Here is a 23,449-nt window from a genome sequence, read left to right on the forward strand (position 1 = left end):
TGACAATTATTTTCATTGTGCATCAATGATGACTTTGCAACAATGTTACTTTATTTTCAAGTATCCATGTCTTTCACTTTGAACAGTAGTAACAAAGAATCGCATACAACGCGAGGAAAACAGTTGAACGTCATTTGAAAGTGTTCAAAGAAGGAATATTTGTTCGTTTTTATGTTGTCATACCAAAGGCAGGAGAAGGACTATTTAAGAATTTTGTTGCATGAAGTTTGAAATAGTACATCTTTTCCCGCTGTGCATAAGATTTTCAGTTACTTCAGTCCACTTAGGGCTGCTTGTGAATGCAAGGAAAAGTTCTGGATAGCCGATGTTTCTATCATAGGTAATAAATTTATTTCCAAGAAAGAACACAAACCACTTGTGACGTTTTCCAACCATAATTTACTTTGGAAAGAGACAAATTGATCTTGCATTTCTTTTATAAGCAGGAGTAATTACGTAAAGGGAATAACAGGGAAATAAAAGCACTCAAGAATGAAACAACAGTTTTCTATATTTTCTCGGGAGAAATGACTAAATCATAATGAAGTCCTTACACATTTTATATACTTTTCTTTGTTTTACATCCCTCAATTTATATTTACTATGAGTCTCTTTTATTCTTTAAACTCGATTATATGAAGTCGTTCAAACAATTTCACTTTGATTCTGATGTATAATTTCTTGTCACCGACTTGAATGATCGAAATATCCAGAAGAGTTTTTCAAACACCATTTAGAGTTCCGTGAGAATATAATTAGAACAGAGTAAGTCTCTACTCGGCTTCTTATTGATTACGAATGTTTAATATCTCTGTCTTTCTAAGTTAATCGATTGAAAAATAATAGAGACGTTGCCATTGATAATTTAATGAAATCTTCAAACAAATACGTCTCAGACATTCCATGAGAAAATTCAACCAAAACACAGCTGAAAATGTTAGTTTATAGCAAATTAGTTTATAGATTATTTTAATATTATTCTAATTACAGACGCAATCGTATTTAGATCGTATAAATATTAAAATTAGAATTTACAAACTATCTAGAGTTGCATATTTAAATGAAATATAAATAACGTTTTGAAATTCTAACTGTAAAACTGTTAGAATAGCTGCCGGCATATACATTCATGTATATAAATATAATTGGATAGAATTAAGATCAAGAAAACATGTGGATGGATATTAGAATATTTATGTGTAAACATTATTTTGCAAGTCAATTTTAGTCAATTACAGGAATAATACTAACGATTCTAAAGAAGAAATTTGTAAAAATACTCGATGTCTCGGTTTCTCGCGTAAAAAATATTATGGTAAACAATTAGAGTCTCAGATATGGGGTTCATTTCCAGCATTCTAAAATGAGATGATTTTAGGAGCATTTTCGTTAGTGTTATCTGAAGGAAGGGATTAGGCCCATTACTTACACTAGCGCTCTCACACCGGTGTGGTTATCACGACGATGGCTGCAAAAAAAAAAAAACAGAAAAGAAACAACCCAGGACCTTGACATCTGAGAAGAAATGATTGGATGTATGTGCGAGCAAGACACATTCTGTTGTACGGGGTATGAGAGGCGAAACGAATGAATAGGGAATGCTCTGGAGTTTGTGACATGATAACGGTTATCTACCAGAAACAGAGGCATCTCAGCTGTTGGCCGGGGGAGAAAGTGTGTTCATTAATGCCACGATGTCGATCAGTTTAGTGACGTGTTTTTGTTTGCTTTCCGGGACATCCGCAAAAAAAAATAAAATGAAAAATAATTTAATAAGAAATCTATGGTGATTTATGAGCATCTATCATTAGGATTTCGTGTTTAATGGTAAAAAAAGTGAATTCCAATATTAAACATCTTCATAGACCGACTCACAATTTAGATATTGTTCCCGTATCAGATCGATCGATTTTCCATCAAACTCTTTTACCTTAGCAGAAAGATAAATAAAATAATGCAACAAGGAGGGAAACTTTGGCAGAACTGATAAAGAAGTATTGGCTAATATATAACGTGATAAATCACTGCAGGAATTTAGTAGGATATTTTCTTGTTGAATTTATAAAGACTGATGATATTTAAGATTTTGTTTTTTACGAATTAAAATCTCATAATTTCAGTTTCAAATTTCATTATCATAAAATGTGATGGAAGTAATAAAAACTGTGTTAGTTTCGAAACTTCAAAATATTGTACACAATATTAACTGACAAGCAAACTAATGAAGTATTAAACATATTATGGAGTTGTTACATACTAGGGTGGGCTGAAAAGTTCATAGGCTGATTATGAAGGAGTGAGGCTAGAGCTTTGAAATCTTGCATGCATTAATTTCAATGCTTCTCATTAATAACTGCTTTGTTTCGAAACAGGAAAACATATCTGACGATACAAAAAGATTTCCAAATTAGCTAGTAGCGCATTATATTGAACATTGACAAAATTTTACATTTTGGCGTTATCAAGAACCTGCAGCATAAGGGTTTAGCCCCCAAGGACATTCATAGTAGCTCATACACTTCTGATTTACACTCTAGGGTATGACGTTCCAGCTTTATCAACAGTGCAAAGGTGGGCAACTGAACTTAGGAGGAGAAGAGAGAATCTTGAAGATGATCCAATCTGGACGTCTTACAATTGCAACTACCGGGAAAATCATTGATCATATTCACACTATGATGATGGATGATAGACGAATGAGTGTGAATCAAATAAACAATACTATTAACATTTCCCATCAGAGAGTTGAGAATACTCTGCATAATAATCCTGGCATGACGAATGTTTCTGCTGGGTGGGTGCTACGTCCTCTGACACCTAATCAAAATCGCACCAAGCTGATTACATCATGGGAACACCTGACATCGTTTGAAGCAGATCTAGCTAGATTTGTTCAACGTTTCCTCATCTAGGATGGGTGTTTGTTAAATCACTTTGAGCCAGAGAGAAAGAAAGAATGCATACAGTGGAAACACCCCTTCTTACCTGTTCCAAAGAAGGCCAAGATCAATTTCATCGGCTACGAAAGTGATGGCCCATTTTGGCGGGATTCTAAACGCATTGTGTTTATTGACTGTCTTCAAAAGTGCCGCACCATCAATGCAGTGTACTAGGCCAACATGCTGAGTTAGCTATAAAAGGCTATCAAGATTAAACGTCCAGCAAAACTGACCAATATATCTTGTTTCAGCATGACAACGTTCCAGCAAACAAGACCTTGGTTTTAATGGCTGCTGTGTGTGAATTTGGTTTTGAAATGGTTGATTATACCCATTATTCTCTTGATTTGGCCACATCTGATTGCCGAAGAAAACAACGAACACTTGGTTGGGAACCAGTATCGCAGTGTTGATGACTTCTTGTGTGCTTTGGATGACCTTTTGACCAACAGGATCGAAGCATTGCAACGTCAATGGAAGATGTGTGTGATCCGCAAGGGGAACTACGATGAAAATGAAACTCATTTGATAACAGTCCATGAAATTGTCTTGGTCAGCCTAGGTACTTTTCAACCAGAAAATGCCTGTAACTCGTTCCAAGATAACGTTTCTAAGATCTACGTTTATGTGTGATTCACTCTTTGTCTGCATTTATGCATAACGTACACTTTCCATTATTGGAAATTTATAGAATCATACAACCCCTTCGGTTACGTTGTTCTCGAATTTTATTTTTTCTTTATATTTGCTTTATATTCGAGGTTCTCATGTTGTATCACGCAATTTTTATGCAATTCTTCCTGGGTTTAGGATTGACAATTCTATGCGAAATATATTGAGTCGTGCAATATCGTGTGACTGACGTAATTTCATAAAAATATTTGATTTCTGTCCGGATGCATAGCGAGGCGATGACGTTAAAGGGAATAATGTTAGACTCAATCAATCGAAATGACTAACAGGAACGTTTTCTAATATAACATGCAGGTCTATAAAACATGATTATTTCTTAGATTTACTTCGTTCAAAAGTGCCGATATTTTATATTGAATGTGTCCCTGCGTTATCAAATTATAACCCACTCAGTTTGGTTACATATATGTTTAACATGTCACTGCTCTATCTTCTTCCACACTTTCAACTTCCTTTATTATAAAGGATTGCTATGAAAATATACTACTGCATACTATTTACACGAATTAGAGAGAAAGAAATGATTTACATAGAGTATGAAAACCACTGATTCATTGACTGAGCTTACCTAGAGTAATATACTCTGATATATTTCTGTATATCAAATATAAATATTGATTTCCAATTTTAGTACAAAGTGAATCATTTCAGGTTAGACTTCTAGAAGAATTATTCGACAATTTATCGTATTTTATCGATCACTGGTCCACAAAGACCAAATTCAAACTATGTTGGATTTGAACATAGAAGACAAAATTCTATCGGAAAGTATTTACAAGGCAACCATTTAAAATTACATTCAGAATTTATTCTTGTAATGCCTCTCTAAGTGATATGTCGATTTATCATAAAATTACCTTGCTGCTTTTCTGCAGGATAGTATGCATTATCAATCGAATCTACTATCTATCTATAGTTCTCCTTTCTTTATTATTACCGACTGATGCACAGATAATAGAATATCAGCAGATAAGGAAAATTAAGTGAAAAATATGCATCAGATTCAAAGCGCGTTATTGTTTTACCAACGCATTATCTTGCAGAAGTTAGATGATCAGTATTATTGTCCTATTGGATAGAGTGTATGTGTCAGGATTGTTCTACTTTCTATAAAAGTGAGCAGTGTCGTTTAACGAGGAACTTAATTTCAGCTATCTCAGGTCTCCTCAAAGTATAATGTATAACAGGTGGGTGCTGGTGCAGTCCTCTCTCCATTTACTATATTCACGATGTTCTTGAAAGACTACAATTTCTGGGAGGACTACAATAACTCTATAACTGCTCGCCACCGCATGGACACCTAAAACAATGAGAGTATTATGGCACATCATGCTAGACATACTCGCCAGGCCTATTCTTAATAAACAGTGTAATTTTTGCGTATTTCGAAATATCTCTTATCACTTTAAAAAGAAAATGCATTATAATACTAGTTGTGAGTATGCGTGTTTCGGTAAGGTGTCAGTATTATAAATTTAGTACAAAACTACATCTTGTCATAGATTGGCTTTGCATACGATATTTGTATTTTTAATAACCTTTACTATAGTAATATCAGTTTCAAATGTTGGCATAAGTACAGCAATTTCAAAAGAGGAGGCTAAGTCGATTAAATTGACCCAAACGTTCAACTTAGTACTTATTTTGTCGACCGCTAAAGGATGAAAGACAAAATCAACCGTGACATCATTTGAACTCTGAGCTTGAAGTCTGAAGTAATGCTGCTAAGCATTTTTTCCTGCGAGGTAACGACTCTACAAGCTCACTGCCTTAAAGCAAAGTCGACGTTGCCGGAATTTGGACTCAGAACTTAAACTGCTAAGTATTTTGTTCGCTATGCAAAAGATCCTACCAGCTAGCCGTGCTCTTTTCCCTTACTATAGTGATATGCGTTTTAAATTTTGACTCAAGTCCAGTAATTTCGGTAGAGGGGCAAGTCCATTACATCACCCCATGTGCTTCATCTTATACTTATTCTAATCGACCGCGAAATTTAGAAACAATTCGGCCTCGACGGAATTTGAACTCAGTACATAATGTCAATAGGCATTTTGATCAGCGTGCTAACGATTTTGACAGATCGTCACTATTTTTACTATAGTAATATAGTAAAAACTGTTTACGTGTCATCAATTAAGTAAACACTTTCGCGCATATCTACCTCCTAAATTCATGCTATAATTTAATTCTGTTTATAATCCATGATGTAGAAACATTATTGAAATATATAAAGATAGCGATGTAAATATTACATTCCCAATAACGAAAGATTAAATACATGCATAGAAACATACACACACAAAAACACAGACACTCATACAGACAGACAGAGAAATACACACACACGCACACGTACGTGTATGTGCGGGTTTTGTAATGTCAAATATATCATGATATTTTCTTCAGAAAAAAGTCACTCATATTTGAAGAAAAGCAAAGCAAATTAATAAGGTATAGATTAAAACGTTATATTAAAGTTTGAGTAAAATATTTGTTTTCATGTTTCTTTAATGCGGTTCCGCGTTCTCTTACTATAACCAAATATTAACCTACACATTGTTTGCAGTTCTCTGAACTTAAATTACCAAGGGGATTTTGAAATGCATGAATTGCTTATAAGGATGAAGACATATGGATTCTTAATAAACTGCTATTATTGAAAGAATTTCGCAGAATCATTAGACTGTCGTGCATGCAATATTTTGTTGCAAATATTTGCGTTCTGATTTAAATTTCTGAAGTTGGTTTTTCTTTTCATCCACCGTGAATCTATAAAAAATAACTCTTAAGTATTGGGCTCGATATTATTTTCATATTTTTAAATATTTCGTAGGAATTTCCATCCCACGTTGATTTGTATTTGAGTCGAACTGAGATGTTTTTCAGACATGTCGTATTACTTTTCTATGCAACATTAAATTTGCCTGGCTTGTGATATTACTTCAATAGATAATGTAATATATGAACTCTGCTATAAGTCGGGAGCTGCGCCAAGTATTATCTACGTGCTACATGTGCCATGTCATATTATTGGATGGCGGCTGTGTAGTATGTGTTATTGCTGGTTTGAATAATGCATGATCGTATTGTCTATATTTTCCGATTCTTCTGAGATTGTACTGCTTGGGTTATAATATATTAGCAAGATATAGTTCGTTTAGTTGTGAATATTGCGCAGAACAGCATAACCCTCTAACATAATCAATTTGTACTAATTGACCCGATGTGTGACAAACATATTTGCTAAGACTCTCAGGGTTATCTTTTGATGATATATTTTAATTTCAATGTGCTTGGAAATATTGTGGTCAGAAGCGATGGATATATCTATCGGGATATAACTGTTCCTACTCCCGCCCTTAATAATTATATAAAATATGCTCATTCTAACAGAATCTTTGTCGCAACACGAATGTCTCGGCTTTCTTAAGACTGATCCTTGGCATGTACCATATATGATTTAGGCTTTTTTAAGCTTGTCCACCATTTTTACATGTCAGCAATAAATAATGTTATGAATCTTAATTTCAACACAGGCAAAAATATTATGTAGTGACCAATAATATTGCATAAGCCAAATCAATTTCCGCAACTTTCTGAATATATTTCTTATCTTGATTCTTGATGATTTACTATCAATTTAATTGTTACTATCAATTAAATTTTGGAATGAGACTACATCTGAAGAGAAGCACAACACGATATAATTAAGGCTATTCTATCATGTGTCAACTAGCGTCCATCACAGACTAGTTATATCTAGTGTATATTTACCGAGTTAATACAGCATAACCTAAAGTTATATGCATGTATATGCTATTCTTAGAGGACAGATCGATGACGAAGATTTTTCCAAATATAGTATTTCTTTTTGTGAAGGTGCGTGAGTTAATCGTTGTGAGTTCGATACCTGTATTTCACGTTGTGTCAGTCCACTCTACTGGAAAAAAAAGTTAGCCGTACCTTTAATTCACAAAGCTTGTCTAGTAACAATTTGTATCACGCTGAATCTCCCTGAGAGCTACGTTAATGTTACCCGTATTCAAGGAGTGCTCAGTCACTTGTACGTTAATTTCCAAGATGTTCCGATGGCTGGTCAACTGGAACACTCGTCGTTGAAACCTATGGTGCGGCAGTTATACTTCAGATTAATGATAATACCAACATAAGTATTTCACTTCAATTCAAGAGTAATTCCTGAAATTCTTCTAAATAATTTAGAAAACCTCTTTTCACTTTCTTTTGTTCATGTGATCAACTAACATCTTAGACAAGGGCATATTCTCAAACTATTCATGCCCGATCAAATTCATTCCAATAACATAGAGAAATTTTGAATTCTATACTTTCATGCCCGCCAGTTTTACACGATTGTATAGTGCTGTCCGGCAGTATAATTCCATATCAATTTAACTGGCTTCCTCTCTGACACTCGATGCTTTGCGTATTACTACTGATGATCTACCAAACAATGAAATCAAGTGATACATTAGTCCAGTCATACACCACCGTTTTTAACACGTATCTTGTTCAATATCGTTAAAATGTTTACTGTTCGAATTTATAAAACCGAACATCATCGGATAAAGAAGAATCATGAAATTGCATTACAAAAGTTCTATCAACTATACCAAATAAAGATAAACTGATATTACAAAACGACATCTGAGAGAGGAACGTGTAAATGTACGTGTAATCTCTCTATTGAATACGATTCACACGAACGCTTTATGCAAATTAAAATACTGCGCATTACAACTGTGGTTTGAAATCATATAAATTCGCATCTGTCCGTAATAAACCATAATGCCAAATAGTTCTGGGTATCTTCTGTAAATCAAAGCTTAGTGTCAAATGGAAAGTGCGCTTTGTGAATTTTGTATGTTAAGACATGAGATAAGCATAATTAATCACCTTAATGACTGTAGGAAAAATATATTTTCTATTTACTAGTTTTTTCTGTCAAATGAAATAAATATGACTGATATTTGTAAAGGAATATAAGTTTTGTTATCTCACGAGATTCTATTTGGATTTAAAGGCAACGAAAATCACATTCAGAATTTCATGATTAATTGGAATAAAGAAGTCTATCTGCTAGTTTGACGATACGATTCAAAGTAAATACATTAGAAAATATTTACAAATAAATTATAATATCGAAGATTAGATAATCCACCAGCACACAGATGCGTACACTTCCAAAATGACACACACGCAAATATATGTAAAGGAAAAAGAGAAGAGAAGGATGCATTCTTCAAATAGGCGGAAATAATATTCCCACGAGGAAATAATAATATTTTGCAATACTCTATATCACATACCACTAAGCTGTAATATGACATTTGGGAGGAAACTTTTCAACCGAAATCTGATAGACATTGGGTCAGGTATGAACGGGAGGGTAGTGTAATTATATCAGCATTGTTCTATATGCATAGCTTCAAAAATGAGAAGATAGGTACATATGATCAATTCATTCCTATTTATCGAATATACATACATGATCGTTTCTTTTTGACGGGCAACTCGATTAATTAATTTTCTTTAACTAAACAGTTTGAAATTCGGATACTGGTAGAATGTGTCATATATAACATCCTTTACTCTTAGCCTTGTTGAGAAAAGTTTCTATTTACGAAGTTATTTCGTGATAAACTTGTCGTATTTCGGTAATTTCAACCAATCAATGACGTGTATTCAGCTGAATGAAATTACTGATGTCGTTTGTCAACAACTTCCGACGGTGTATATTTCGTTTGTCACTGTTATTTATGGCATATTTCATCTCAGTTACCTTCGTATGAATAAACAAGTGTATCTGAAGCACGTTTACTTCATGACACCACCAAAATCGATGTGCATTTCTATGGTTTTAGTGATTTTGCTCCTGTTTTTCAGCTACTATTTTCGGAAAGACTTTCTCCCGTCTCCCCATTTTCTCACAAATTATTGTTTGTTTAAAAAAATTTTTTTTTGCCAAAACCCAAGCTTTTCGGATGCGGAGATTCCGGAAAATTGCCAAAATTCGGTATTTTGAAATTTTTTGCCCGCCTATCCCTTCTCCTCCAATTTCTTCATCTTTAACTTTTTTCAGTATCACTAACCCTAAAACAGCAACCCTAACCTTAATCCTAAAGCCCCAACGTTAACCCTAACTGAATCCTAAATCTAACGCTAACCCTAACCCTAAAACCTAACCCTAACACCAAAAAGCTAACCATACCCCTAATATCCTAACAGTAACCCTAAGTAGAAATTTTGAAAACTAAAACCAGTACAAACACACAAAAGATGTCATAAGTAACAGTGACAAACGAAATATAACCCCAACGATAGTTGTTGTTGACAAACAACAGCAGACATTTTATTCAAATGAATACACGTCATTGATTGGTTGAAATTACCGAATTGGTTTTACGGGGACGTAAACACAGCAACATTAGTTGTCAGGCAATGGTGGGAGGACAAACACAGACATACACATGCATACGTACATACATACACACACGCGCACACACACACACACACACACACACAAACACATATATATATATATATATATATATATAAATATATATATATATATATGTATATATATATGCAACGGGCTTGGTAGGCCCAAACCTATATTAGAAGGTGCCACCAAGTTGGATTGAACACTGAACCATGTGGTTGGTAAGGAAGCTACGTACCACACAGCCACTTCTGCGCGTGTATCTTAGTAGTTCATTTCGTAACTACTTGGAATTTTACACATTGTATTCATTTTCATATCTCCTATATATGATGTTTGAAACAAGTTAGTGAGTTTAGCCATAAATTTACGCTAATAAATATATCCTACAATACTCATTGACAACTTCTATTGTTTGCAGGTCTATATACATATATACTGTCTGTCTGTCTATCTATCTATCTATCTATCTATCTATCTCTCTCTCTATCTCTCTATCTATCTATGCATTTGTATCTTAGATAGATAGATAGATAAATAGATAGATGGACAGGCAGATGTATATAAATACATTACACATATATACATTTACACATGATGCAAAGTGTGCTGTAGAGAACTCATCGTTATTATGCATTTATATTTTATCGATTATATCATTAAAAATACATAGCGGTTCCTTGCTGGTATCGTATTAATATAAATAATGAATGGTGCTTTCTTTCCCTTTGTAGGAATACATTTACATCCATGGTCATTAACTGAACTACAACTGAACGTAATTTCTTTCGTAGTTGTGTAAATATTGGTTTACTTGGTTTCTGCCCAGTGGTTAGACAACATTAAACACATCTCAGATGAAAATTGTTTCAATCATGGCGATATGTTTCTGTATGCAAATATCTAATAGCATTTTATCCACTGTAATAACATATATATATATATATATATATATATAATATATATATATATATATAATATATATATATATATATACATATATATTAATACTTATAGATAATTTTAATTGATTGTCTTTTGCTAAAAGTTGAAAGCACGGGCTCGAGATTTCGATTTGGGGTCGAATGTTAATATTTTTGTCTGGGTGTATATTTGTATGAGATCAATATTTGCTGACGTTCACATCACGCTGCATTTGTCATTCTAACCTATATTCAAGTGCAGTAGTAGCTAGCAAATTATATTACTATAATTTGTCTAGGGAATGCAGTTTCTTGCTAAGTTTTAGCATGCATATCTCACCATTTATTTTCGAGAGATGTCATTATTGCTTCTTTAGATTGCACTTTTGTCCACCAATGAAAAGTTCAGTGGCGCATCCTGCAAAATATAAAATATACATACAGAAGTTTTTAAAAAATGTTTCTAGCAAAAGAGTCATATTCCTACAAATTGATTTCAATTCCCTCTTCGCCTGCCATAATTTTACAGCACAATTTACTATTTATCTTCCTGATAAATATATTTTTGTAACCATCCTGTACATTTAAAAGTCTATCCTGGGACAACGATGTTATATATGGAAATATATCCGTTGTTCATTTAGATTTCAATCTGGCCACTGAAGCTTCTGCTATTTGAAAGCATTTCACTCTCAAATCACACAGACTGTGTTTTGAAAATCGACATAATAACAGAAAAAAAATGGAATCTACCACTGATGGTAAAATTTCGGCTACCGTTGATCTTGGGCAAGTCAAAGAATATTTTTGCACCAAGATATGAACTTCAACTCGTTTCTGTATATTTATCCGTGATGTTTTCTGTCAATGCTGAAATGAAGCGGACATATTTTCGAAATAAGACGAAGTATGGACTTTAGTTATGACAATGTTGTTAATTTTCAAACGTAAGTTAGTTATCAGGATACAAAAGCAAATATATTACATGCATTATTATATTACAGATTAACTTATATTGTCCTATTGTATGACTCGCTATCTGGAGTAATTGGCAGCAATATTGGTTATCAAATTTTGTAACAAGGCCAGTAATTTCAGGAGAGGGATAATTCGATTACATTGAGAGGATGAAAAGCAAAGTCGATGTGGCAGAATTTGAACTCAGAATGTAAAGACAGACGTAAGACTGCTAAGCATTTTGCCCGGCGTAATCGCTACCATTGTTGGATAGAATATTAAAGGTATTAAGAAGTATTTTTGCTGAAAGATAGTGCTACATTTGTTACTGTATTGCTTTTTAGGTGATAAGCTAATTCGAAATCGTTTGGGTGTGCTTTAACATCTAATTATAATGTGGTTCCTTAGCAGATCATTAGAATTTACGGCAAAAATGTTTGCAGTATATGTCCCTGGCCTGTATCCTACAGAGTTCAGAGCGCAGCAAATTAAGAATTGATTGTCTTTCTTACGAAGTAGCTAATATAATATACTATTTAAGTACTTGATTCAAATAATCAATTGTTCACTCTCACAAAATATATTCGTCTTTTTGTCAAGGCAGGATTAAATTATTTTCCTTTCTTTTAAATATTATAATTATGTTTCTAGAACTGCGACAAACCAATACTGTCGTTCAAATGCGCTAAAGATTCCCCTCACTACGCTCTAAACTAGTCCACTTCCGATGTAGTTTAAAAACAACGCTCGATTCCATACACGGACGGTAAATTTGAAATGCTATTTTGCCGTTGTAAGTAACAAAAACTGAAAATACACTGCAGATTTCTAAGAAGCATCAGTGATTTGATTATAAACATGCGGATGAAGAAAACCAATGTCGGCTACAGCTTAATTTTGGATCAGAAAGCTGAGTACAGAGATGCATATCATGAGTGCCTTATATCTACCGCTATACATAGGCAGCCATTTCGCTCGATATTACTCTCTCTTGATCCCAATCTACCTATTTGCTCTTTAATCATTTAGAAATGTATTTAAACAGTTTCCAAATAAGGAGGTTTAATTAGAAATAACGTAGATAAAAGTTCCCATTAGTTAGCTTAGTCAACTAACCGCAAATTTACTTTAATTAAATTTTAACAGACTCATACTAAGCCTTGTCATAGCTTTTTGTGAAGTGATACAAAATACCATTAGAAATTCAACTTCCTTTACACATTTCACTTACTAATTGATTTCTATACAGGGTGGGGCAGAGAGATCGGACGTTTCTGAAAGGGCTGTTACTCAGCTCCGGTGGGAGGGACATATATTCGACAGGTAAAATTCTGACCGTGGTGTCTTAGCATTTTGTTTTCTTTTCATGTGTAATCATGGGGCTGTGGATGAAAGAGCATCGCGTGTTTGCTTACGACAGTTGCGTGAAGAATAATGAGTCTGTCAGAGCAGTGTGAGTTTCGGCGCCATTCAACTTTCACTGAAATCAGGCTGTTCCCACCCGTATCACAATCTTACGTTGGGTAAGTGCACTTGGTACATGAGATACACTAATGAATATGGGACAAGTGGGGGGGTGCCACACGCGGTACGGGCCCCAGAAAATGTGGAATGCGTCAGACAAGCTTTGATACGGAGTCCAACTTACGCTGTGTTGAACAAACCCACTGAACTTGTCATCGGCAATCGATAGGTAAGGCGTATTTTCTTGAAGACCTGCGTTTCCACCTGTGCAAATTGGTCATTGGGCAACAGTTCAAACCATGGGACTATGCACATCGGCTTAACTTCGAAAGTTAGTTGGAAGCAATTTTTTAGGCAAATGACAAGATCATTTTGTTAATGAATAAGGAAGCTCGTTTTCGTCTCAATGGCATGGTCAATTAACAGAACTGTCGTTATTAAGTTCTTCAAAATCCAAGAAAACTTCACGAAAGACAACCGAAGTGTTGAAAATGTTGCTGTTGTTGGACCTTCCTTTTTTTAAGATAATAATGGAACTGCTCTTACTGTGAACTCCAAGCGTTACATCGATATGATAAACAACTCTGTTCCTGAATTGCGACGAAACCGTATGCTAATTCAACATATGTGTTTTCAGCAAGATGGGGCGACGATCCGCATAACCAGTCTCTAAGAGATGCTATCACACTAATATGAATATAATTACCCTCACCTTTATACATACATACATGCGTACTTACATGCGTTCATACATGTACGCACACATACATGTGTACATACATGTATGGAGATGCGTACATACACATACATACATGTATACATACATACTTACTTACATACATACATAGAGAAGCTAAATGCCTCAGTGAAAAACTCTGACATTAGAATAGAATAACTGAGAGAAGAACAGTAAACAAAAAAATAACCGCAACCAGGCAGCAGTATGCAGAGAAATGAGAGGAGGAGCAGTGAACATCACGGAAGCTCATTCACGAGAAGACTTTAACTCGTCTGGAGGGTAATGTGAAGTGAAGAGAAGGAATTCAACCAATCCAAAATTGTTATTCCACCTGGGTCACATACAAATCATAAGCATTGATGCATTTGTGATCCAGAAACTCCAGGGTGGAAAAGCACCTGGAAGAGACTTGACTGATTGATATTCCTACAAGAAGCTAACATTCTACCGACCATATCTTATCAATCTGTAATAGCAAGGTCTCATTGAGAAAAGTATCATATCAGACTGATTAGCTCTGGCAGAGACAAAATTGCCCCAAATGAAGAACCAACCACATGCCAAAACACTACCGGCCGATTGCATGCCAGATATTGATGTAGAAGATATATATGTATAGCATATTTAAACCTCCCCCTCCAGGACCATTGAGAAAAACCAATAACAGTATCACTCTCAGAAGAAGCGGCTGGGAAAAATGGAGACTACGAATGCGCGTTGAAATTGCTAATCAACAAAACTGTGATGTCAGTGGTACGAGAACACAGGAGGAATCTAGTTTTAATGTGGCTAGACTACAAAAATAAAAAATAAAAAAAATAAATAAAGCATTGACTCTGATCCCCACTCACTGATGCTAGAAGCTCTTCAACTTGCTTAAGTTCCAGTGAGAATAGTGAAAGCCATAGCTGATCTGACTTCATCATAGGCCACCATCTTCAAATTGAACACAAAAAGTGAAGGTATTATCACCGATAGAATACAGTATCGCAAAGGCATATTCCAAGTACACATTTTCTCTGAGATTTTGCTTATATATTCTGTAAACCCCTGGTCATTAGTGTTAAGGAAGTTTGAAGGATATCTCACTGGTCCACAAGGAAACAGATATATAAGAATTACACACTGTTTCTTTGTGGATGACCTAATATTTTATGCAAAGACTATGCATGAAATGAAAAAATCCTTGACCTAATTACAGCATTCTCAAAGGATGAAGGGTTGGAGTTTGGTCAGGATAAATGCTGTCATATGACTCTGAAAAGGGAGAAAACTATAACCCAGACTAATAACATCTCCATGAATGATCTTACTGTTTCCCCTATATCTGACGAGGAATGTTGCAGGTATCTAGGGGTGGATAGAAATATATCTTACAATGGCACCTGTAACAAAACATGTGTCACTAAAGAATATTACAACTGAATAAAAAAGAATTGGACCTCAGAACTCTCTGCATTCAATAAACAGTGGACCACACTGTGCTTGCAGTGCCAGTACTCTTACCAAAATTTGGGCTGGTTGATAAGATGAGCCGAGCCATTGATGCGAAAGCCCCAAAATACTAACAAGTACATATAATGTCCACACAAACAATGAAGTAGGCGGCCACTACCTAAAACGAGCAGAGGCTTAACATTGATCGAAAATGCCTTTGAATGTTGCATCATATCCCTTCAGCCACATCTTTTTTAACACCAAGTGTCGGAGTGCAACCCTTGGCCAACTTTGCCTACACGAGGCTGACAACATCCTAAGACTTAGAAAGCAGCCCCTTGAGCAATACTCTTTGTCTAATAACCTAGAATACATGCCCAAAGAAGTCGCTTTCATTTATGAAAATGTATACATCAATCTTGTATTACAATAAGTCCCGGCCAAAATAATATATACTGCATTAATATCCATTGCACTTCCGTTGCGTTGTTGCCGGTATTCAACTCATAAAGGAGAATATGCCGAATATGCTCCTTTGTCACTTCCTTTGTCACTGTTAAAATTCAACTGCACACATCAAATCTTTCACAAAGAATAAGAACAAGGTAAAATTACTACCTGCTTATATTGCAAGCTGATGCAGGTAGTTTTTACTGTCCCCCTCCGAATTTTAGTTCATGCAATTGAAAAAAACCGTATACGTTATGTGACGACCCAATGCATATAAATAGTTGATAAGTAGCTTTCTATATTATAATACAAATGTGACTAATTCCGACAAATGTTACTATCATTATTAACACATCGTCACTCTCGTAACGCAATACTTTGTAATTTTGTTTCAATTTGAAGGTATGAAACTATTATCAATATTTAATGAAATCTGCTCGTTGTAGAGCAGTGTCCTTCCAATAACTAAAGCTAATTGTTGATCAACGTAGAAAATATGCAAATGAAAATAAAGTTTATTTCGCAGGCCTAAGATTACTGAATCTTTTGATACACCATACGTCAAAATCGGCAACTAGAGTTTTCGAATGCATAAGGAATATGAGCACACACACAAATACAAACTCTCTTTTATATATATATATAGATTATAAATTTTATGTGCGTGTGTGTATACACTATTAAATACTTATATTCATTTGTGCACTCACATACATACATACATACTATTGATGAATCCGCTCACTTCATTGCGTGATGTGTAGCCAATTTCTTTTTCAATATATATACATACATATATCTATTTAATGATACCCTCATTGTCGCTGTCATGAATGTGCATCTCTACATGTACCTCTACCAATATTTTTCCACTTATTTTCTTTACAAATTTTCTCTATCTATATCAGGCATCAGAAGATACTTCCAACACACGGAAAATAAAGCTACAGTGAAACCTTATTGGGGGTCCTTCATTTAGATTTATTCATTTCTATATATCGTGATATGTCTGTTTACTTTTAATAATTCCACTTTGAAAATAACTACGATATTCATCTTATAACAATGTTCTGCAAGTACTTGTATACCATTCCCTATTTTGCTCGGTGCAAATCGGTGACCAATGGTCATTTGGTTTACAATATATTCTTAGCGTTAGCGAACTCTAGCTATCGCTCTGATATACAGGTGCTCGCGACTGAGGATAAATTAAATAGCTTGTTGGAATCTTATTCATTAATTCATGGTTAATCTTTGCTAATCATTTTTTTTCGCGCAAGAATTGTCCTTTCACACAAACATTCATGTCAATTATAATTATTTGTCGAGGTCGACTTTGCCTTTCATCCTTTCGGGGTCGATAAATTAAGTACTAGTTACGCACTGGCGTCGATTTAATCTGTTTGTCTGTCCTTGTTTGCCCCCTCTGTGTTTAGCCCCTTGTGGGTAGTAAAGAAATATATAATTATTTGTCAAGTCTAGAAATACCCATCTTTCAATTCAGCTGGGGAATTCCCCGTGATAGCAAAATATCCTCATTCCCATAAAATGCTACTTTCCCATTTCCGAAATTGGTGAGCTATGTTGAAAAATTGTTCTGCACATTAGTCTCATGTAATAAAGCTCACACATCGGTATTGGAGGAGAATTTATGTACTTTATTCCATAGGTATGCTTTTATTTAAGATCTTGTTCGTCACGAAATGACTGGTAATATCTGTCTGAAATCTCCTGATAAAACTAATGTAACTCATCCCATAGATTTATTGTTGCCTCTTATGTTCTGTAAGATCTTATCAAGATCTTCCATTGCACGTCTATGTGACATGGACCATTCATCCCAAATGATCAAGTGGTCTGGCGCAACACTTCTGCTGAACCTTTGCTTATGTTACATACTGAACTATCATTTGTGACCAGGTTTAGCGGTAATTTAAAAGCAGAAAGAGCTGCTCGTCATCCCGGGAGTATGGTGGCATAATTTATCGCTCTTGCTATGTCTCTTGACGTTAAATCACTAACCGTACAGTTTGCTTTTGGCAACCCAGAGCCAGACACTTGTTAATGCTTGCCTCCGATGGACAAAACTTGATTCCCAATTTCAATCAATTAAGAATTGTTTCAGAGAACTCAAGATTGATATCTGGGTTTGCGTGGTGGACTGATCTGACGCTGTTTCCTCCAATGCTGTAGGGGACTACTAAGCTGACACATGTTCAGTATAATTCAAAAAACGTTTCGGAGTTTCCTTTGAGCATCTCATATTAATGACTCTGTCAATGCAAAGTCCCAATGGTCATCATTTTCTAAAAAAATCTTGTTGATTTCATGCTTCCCTATAAGTTTCACACACACGACAACTTACCCTCCCCGAAACTTGGAATGATTTCGGACCACGTGATTCATGCAAAAGAAGCCGTAAGTAGAAGTATTCTGCCGGGCTTGGGTGGACACTGTAAACTCTTGCAAGAGCGACAGACCCACATTTTCTCTTGCGCTATTTACTGTTTTTCGAGATGTAATACATGGCTAATTGTGGATAAAGGAGTTTTCATGCATTTTTACCTACTTGCCACAGCTTTAAAAAAAAGTAGTAAGGGTAGATTCTGTTGGAGAAAGTGCTTGTTGCAAAGCTGTTTCTTTGTAACGATAAACGTGTGGCCATTCTCAAGATAGACACTCAGATGAATAATGGGTGGGTGTTCATCATAAATGGAAAAAATTAAGATGCGTCAAAAAGCCTCGTTGCTGCATTGTTCTCAGAAACAGATTTAAAAATAAAAATGGGTATTAAAAAAAGATGATCTTCACAAGAGTGATTGAAATAAATGGCGATTTCGGAACGCTCATACACACACACACATACATACAGTATCAATCATCTCCTGAAATGCACACGTGTGTTTGAGAGAAAGAGCGCGCGCGCGAGAGAGAGAGAGAGAGAGCGGGTGAAGAGGTGTGTTGTCATGTATACGTACATACATAAATAAATAAGCATACATCTTTTTTTATATTTATGTGTGTGTGTACGTGAGTGAATGTGTGACAAAGAGTGCCACTTAGACATCAGTCTCTCTTTTCTGTGTCTCTCTCATATAAACACGCAAATATATATATAAAAATGTATGTATATATATATAATATATATATATATATATATATATATATATATATACATACGTATTTATGTATACTTGACAACACACCTCTTCACCCACTCATTTTCTGTCTCTCTCTCTTTAACACATACATACATATATACATAAATGTATACAAACGTACATACAAAAACACTTTTGTGGGTGTTTCACTGACATAGATCTGAACACGCCGCGCAAAATGTCAATAGAAAAATCCATTTACGGAAATTAGTTAAGTGTGCGGGTGGAAGCGAAAAAATGTCCCTTTTTTTGGGACGCCTCATGCTGAATTGCAAAATTCTAATGTGATATTTGTGTAATAACCAAATCAAACAAAGAGTGTGTATGTTTATATTAGAGAGACAGTATATGAGAGAGAAAGAGAGAGAGAAAGAAAGAAAGAGAAAGATGTGGGCAAACAATGAATAAAATAAATATGGATTGAGAAAATCGTATGAATAAAAATTCGTTAAAATCAATATTGTACCGAATATTTAAATTTGAGAACTTAGTAAATATATCTTTCAGTAATTCATCTTAATTGTTTGCAAGTAGCGAATTAAAACATTAAAACAGAAAGTTAGAGATTTCGTAAATGAAAACAAGAAAATTTTGCCGTTGCAATGTCAACACCGGAAGTTGACATTGAGAAACCTTTTAAAAATGTGAATCATATATATAAAGCAATATTATTTATTTTTGATAAAAAAAAAAAAAGAGTAATCCGAAGGATCTGTTATGTACCCGAGGTCAAGTTATTCGTGCATCCCAAGTAAACAACTAATTCATGCAGCCGTTTCCGCCTGAAAAGCGAATATACGCACACGCAGAGTTCTGTTTCGTTTCGTATATATATATATATATATATATATTATATATATATATATATATTTGTGGCTGTGTGGTAAGAACCTTGCTTCCCAAACGCAGGGTTCTTATTTCAGTCCCACTGCATCGCACATTGGGAACATTTCTTCTACTATAGCCTCGGACCGACCAAAATTTGTGAGTAGATTTGGTAGAGGGAGACTGAAAGAATTTATCACAAAAATTATCTGCTGACTGTCTGGCCAGAGAGAACTCAGTGCATGTAGATAATGGCCGCCCTGTCGAAAATGTGGATCTTCATGTGTTTCCAAGTGGATTTAATTTACCTGACCTCTGGTGTCACAGAAGAAAAGATGCTCGTCTCATACAATTTAGGCTTGGCAGTCTGGGGCATTGCTCATATTTCTATAGAGTTTTTGTCCAATTCAACACAAAATTGTATTGCATAGCGATCTTCCGCAATGTCTTCACATCCCGACTGTATTCTGTATTAGTCAGCTGTGATAATCAGCGTTTAGAAGGATGTATTCCAAGTTCTCTTACAGCCATATCCTCCAATCTTGTGCAACAAATAAACTGGTTTACTTCTTAGATGTACTAAAATTAAAATAATCTAGGACATGATAACTGCGTCTGCAATGAAATGACTCAAAACCTCTGGAATACATCACTTATACATCTTAGATAAGAAGATAAATACATGAATATTTAGAATTAGATAAGCGAGAAAATAAAAGAGGCAATAATCTGGAAGAAAAAAGGGGGCTGGGTTTTAAGGAGGGACACGTGTGTAAGAGCTGTGGGTGTCAAATATTCGGACTTACAATCGATGAAGTGACTTGTCTCAACATGATTATCAGGAGTATGTGTGGTGTGGACAAAATATTTAATTTAAGTCTAAAAACTAATGCCTGTTGGTAGAGAATGGTGGTTCACTAGTTCGAAACTGCTATGATAATTCAAAACAAAATGCGATTCTTTAGCTCTGAACGTACTTTGTAATCTAATGAAAAATTCTAAAGTTTGAAACAAATATTTTAATCAATACAAAATACATTTTTGTAGAATTCTATTTTTAACTTAATATTCATATGCCTTTTGTGATATATTCAGTTTTATGATTGCCTACTGTCGTCAGAAATCATATACGTATTCACACACACACATACACACACATGCACACATGCACACACAAACTTGCGCACGCGCACACACACAAACATACACACACAGAGTAAAACATGCACACACGTGTTGAATGTGTACAATATAATTATGACTACGATATTAACCTTGCTCCACGGACTTGTCTCGGAAAATTCAAAATCCATAATAAAATATCGAAAACAATGGGGATTATATATAATAACTCACAACTATCTTTTCACAATTATTCCCTGAAGTCGGCGTTTTAATGAAGCTGTACGTAAACAAAGAACTTATTTCATCTCACCTTAATCTATTTCTGTTCTCCGTTCAATATATAACTGCGCACATATTTACAAAAATATACACATCTGTCCATATATATTGAGACAATGAAATATTCGTACGTAATAGTAATTTCAAATTTTAATACAAGACCAGCAATTTTGTGGGATGGAGTAGGTCGATTAAATGGACAGCAGCGCTCAACTGGTAATTATTTTATCGACCCCAACGATTTCAAAGGCAAAGCAAATCTAGGTGGAATTTAGACTTAGAAAGTAAAGATAGACAAAATGCCGCTAAGCATTACACTCGGCCTGCTAACGATTTTGCCTGCTCCCTACCCAAATTTGATACGCGATAATGATGGTAAATGGAGGTCGCTTCGAACTATATTTTGACATTCAATTCTAGGAAAAAGAAAAATATCCATGTGTTTGAGTATTTGTGAGATCATAACGTAACTTATATGCATTTGTATACCTTACACCTACATGACTGTATGTGTGTGTGCGTGTATAAAATAAAAATTGTTCAAATCCTTTCTGACTGTGCGAGATTTGTGTACGTGGTGAACTATTGATTATAATCAATATATCCAAAAAACCGGTGTCTCTGCAATGAAAAACATATTTCATTCTAGCATTGGCAAATGTACACTGGTTTGCATGTAGGGATAGTTGATTACATCGTCTCGATGCTCAACTCGTGCTCAAAAATATAGAGAAAATACTAATTATCCGACGTACCAATTACAAACTTCCTATGTGATCGTCTCCTTTACATGAAATGTTTTCAAATGTTGGCACAAGACTAGCAATTTCAAGGGAGTATCTAAGTCGATTAGGTCGAACCCAGTGCTCAACTACAACATATTTTATCGACTTATTCCTCCGCGAAATTGCTGGATATGTGCCAAAATCTGCCACTAATATTGCCACCGAACACTTTGGTATTAAGTGAATTTACTGGTTTGAATGAACATCAAAACATTCACGATGAGACAATGTTTGCTGTAAAATCGTCGAGAAACTTGATTTAGGGTCTTTGGAGGGAAATGAATGGCAAATCGAAATCAACATTAAAAATAAGTTTCTCAATCAATCTATCTTGTGGTTAAATATGACAAAACTCGAAATATATCACGTGCTACAACACACTGGCAGCCAACATTACTTCTTCCGCAGTACATCCAAATTATGAAAGAAAATATGATTTCCTCCTCTGTCGAATTCTATTTCTCCCTCTCTATTTCTACCTCTCTCTCCCGTTCTCTCTTCCAAATTACATCTCTATACTTTCAATGCAATAACCAATAATTGCAATGCACAAAAATGAAACACAAATAACAAAAAAGCAGTATAGCAATGAACCAAAAACTAAGTGTTAACACCTACTAGAAAAGACGACAAAAAGAATGTTACCATCAAACATGATAAAGTGCTCCCACCCAACTATATAATGAGGCACATTATAATTCTAACAAAAAAAATTAAATTAAAAGAATTAAAAAAGCACGTCATTATTCTAACCCCAAAAAATTAAATTAAAAGAAGTAATAATTCATTTTCGCTCTATCGTATACCTTACGCATTTTCTATGCGATATATAAGGAAAAAGACAACAAGAAACTCCAGTTCGTAACGTTTTGTTCTTGACATGCTAAACACATCAACTTTAATAACGTTCTGTGTGCATTTACATTTACGTATACAGTATATTCGTTGCAATGGTCAATACAGAATTTTAATTGAATATAAATATCTTTTTATTGTTACGCAAAATATTTTTTATATGAAACTCGATCGCCTATAATAATTTTAAATGTAAATATTAATGTAGTTCTGAACGCAATGGAGCAATACAATTATCAGCGGAAATGCATATGATTAGAATATACTATAGAATTAAATCTCCTGCAATTTATATCATTCTAGACTCATCTTAATCGATTGTAGAATTAGAAAAAAGTTAACTTCCATGAATAAAAA

General features: G+C 34.7%; 1 protein-coding gene across 1 annotated transcript; it reads left to right on the forward strand.

Moving 5' to 3' along the window:
- The first annotated feature begins 2,540 nt into the window (after window positions 1-2,540).
- Window positions 2,541-2,912, forward strand: LOC115216242. The gene has a single exon (XM_029785439.1). The coding sequence runs from the start codon at window positions 2,541-2,543 to the stop codon at window positions 2,910-2,912; it is 372 nt and encodes a 123-aa protein (XP_029641299.1).
- Window positions 2,913-23,449: the final 20,537 nt, after the last annotated feature.

Source organism: Octopus sinensis, linkage group LG10 (genome assembly GCF_006345805.1).
Source record: "Octopus sinensis linkage group LG10, ASM634580v1, whole genome shotgun sequence".
Taxonomy (NCBI): Eukaryota; Metazoa; Mollusca; class Cephalopoda; order Octopoda; family Octopodidae; genus Octopus; species Octopus sinensis.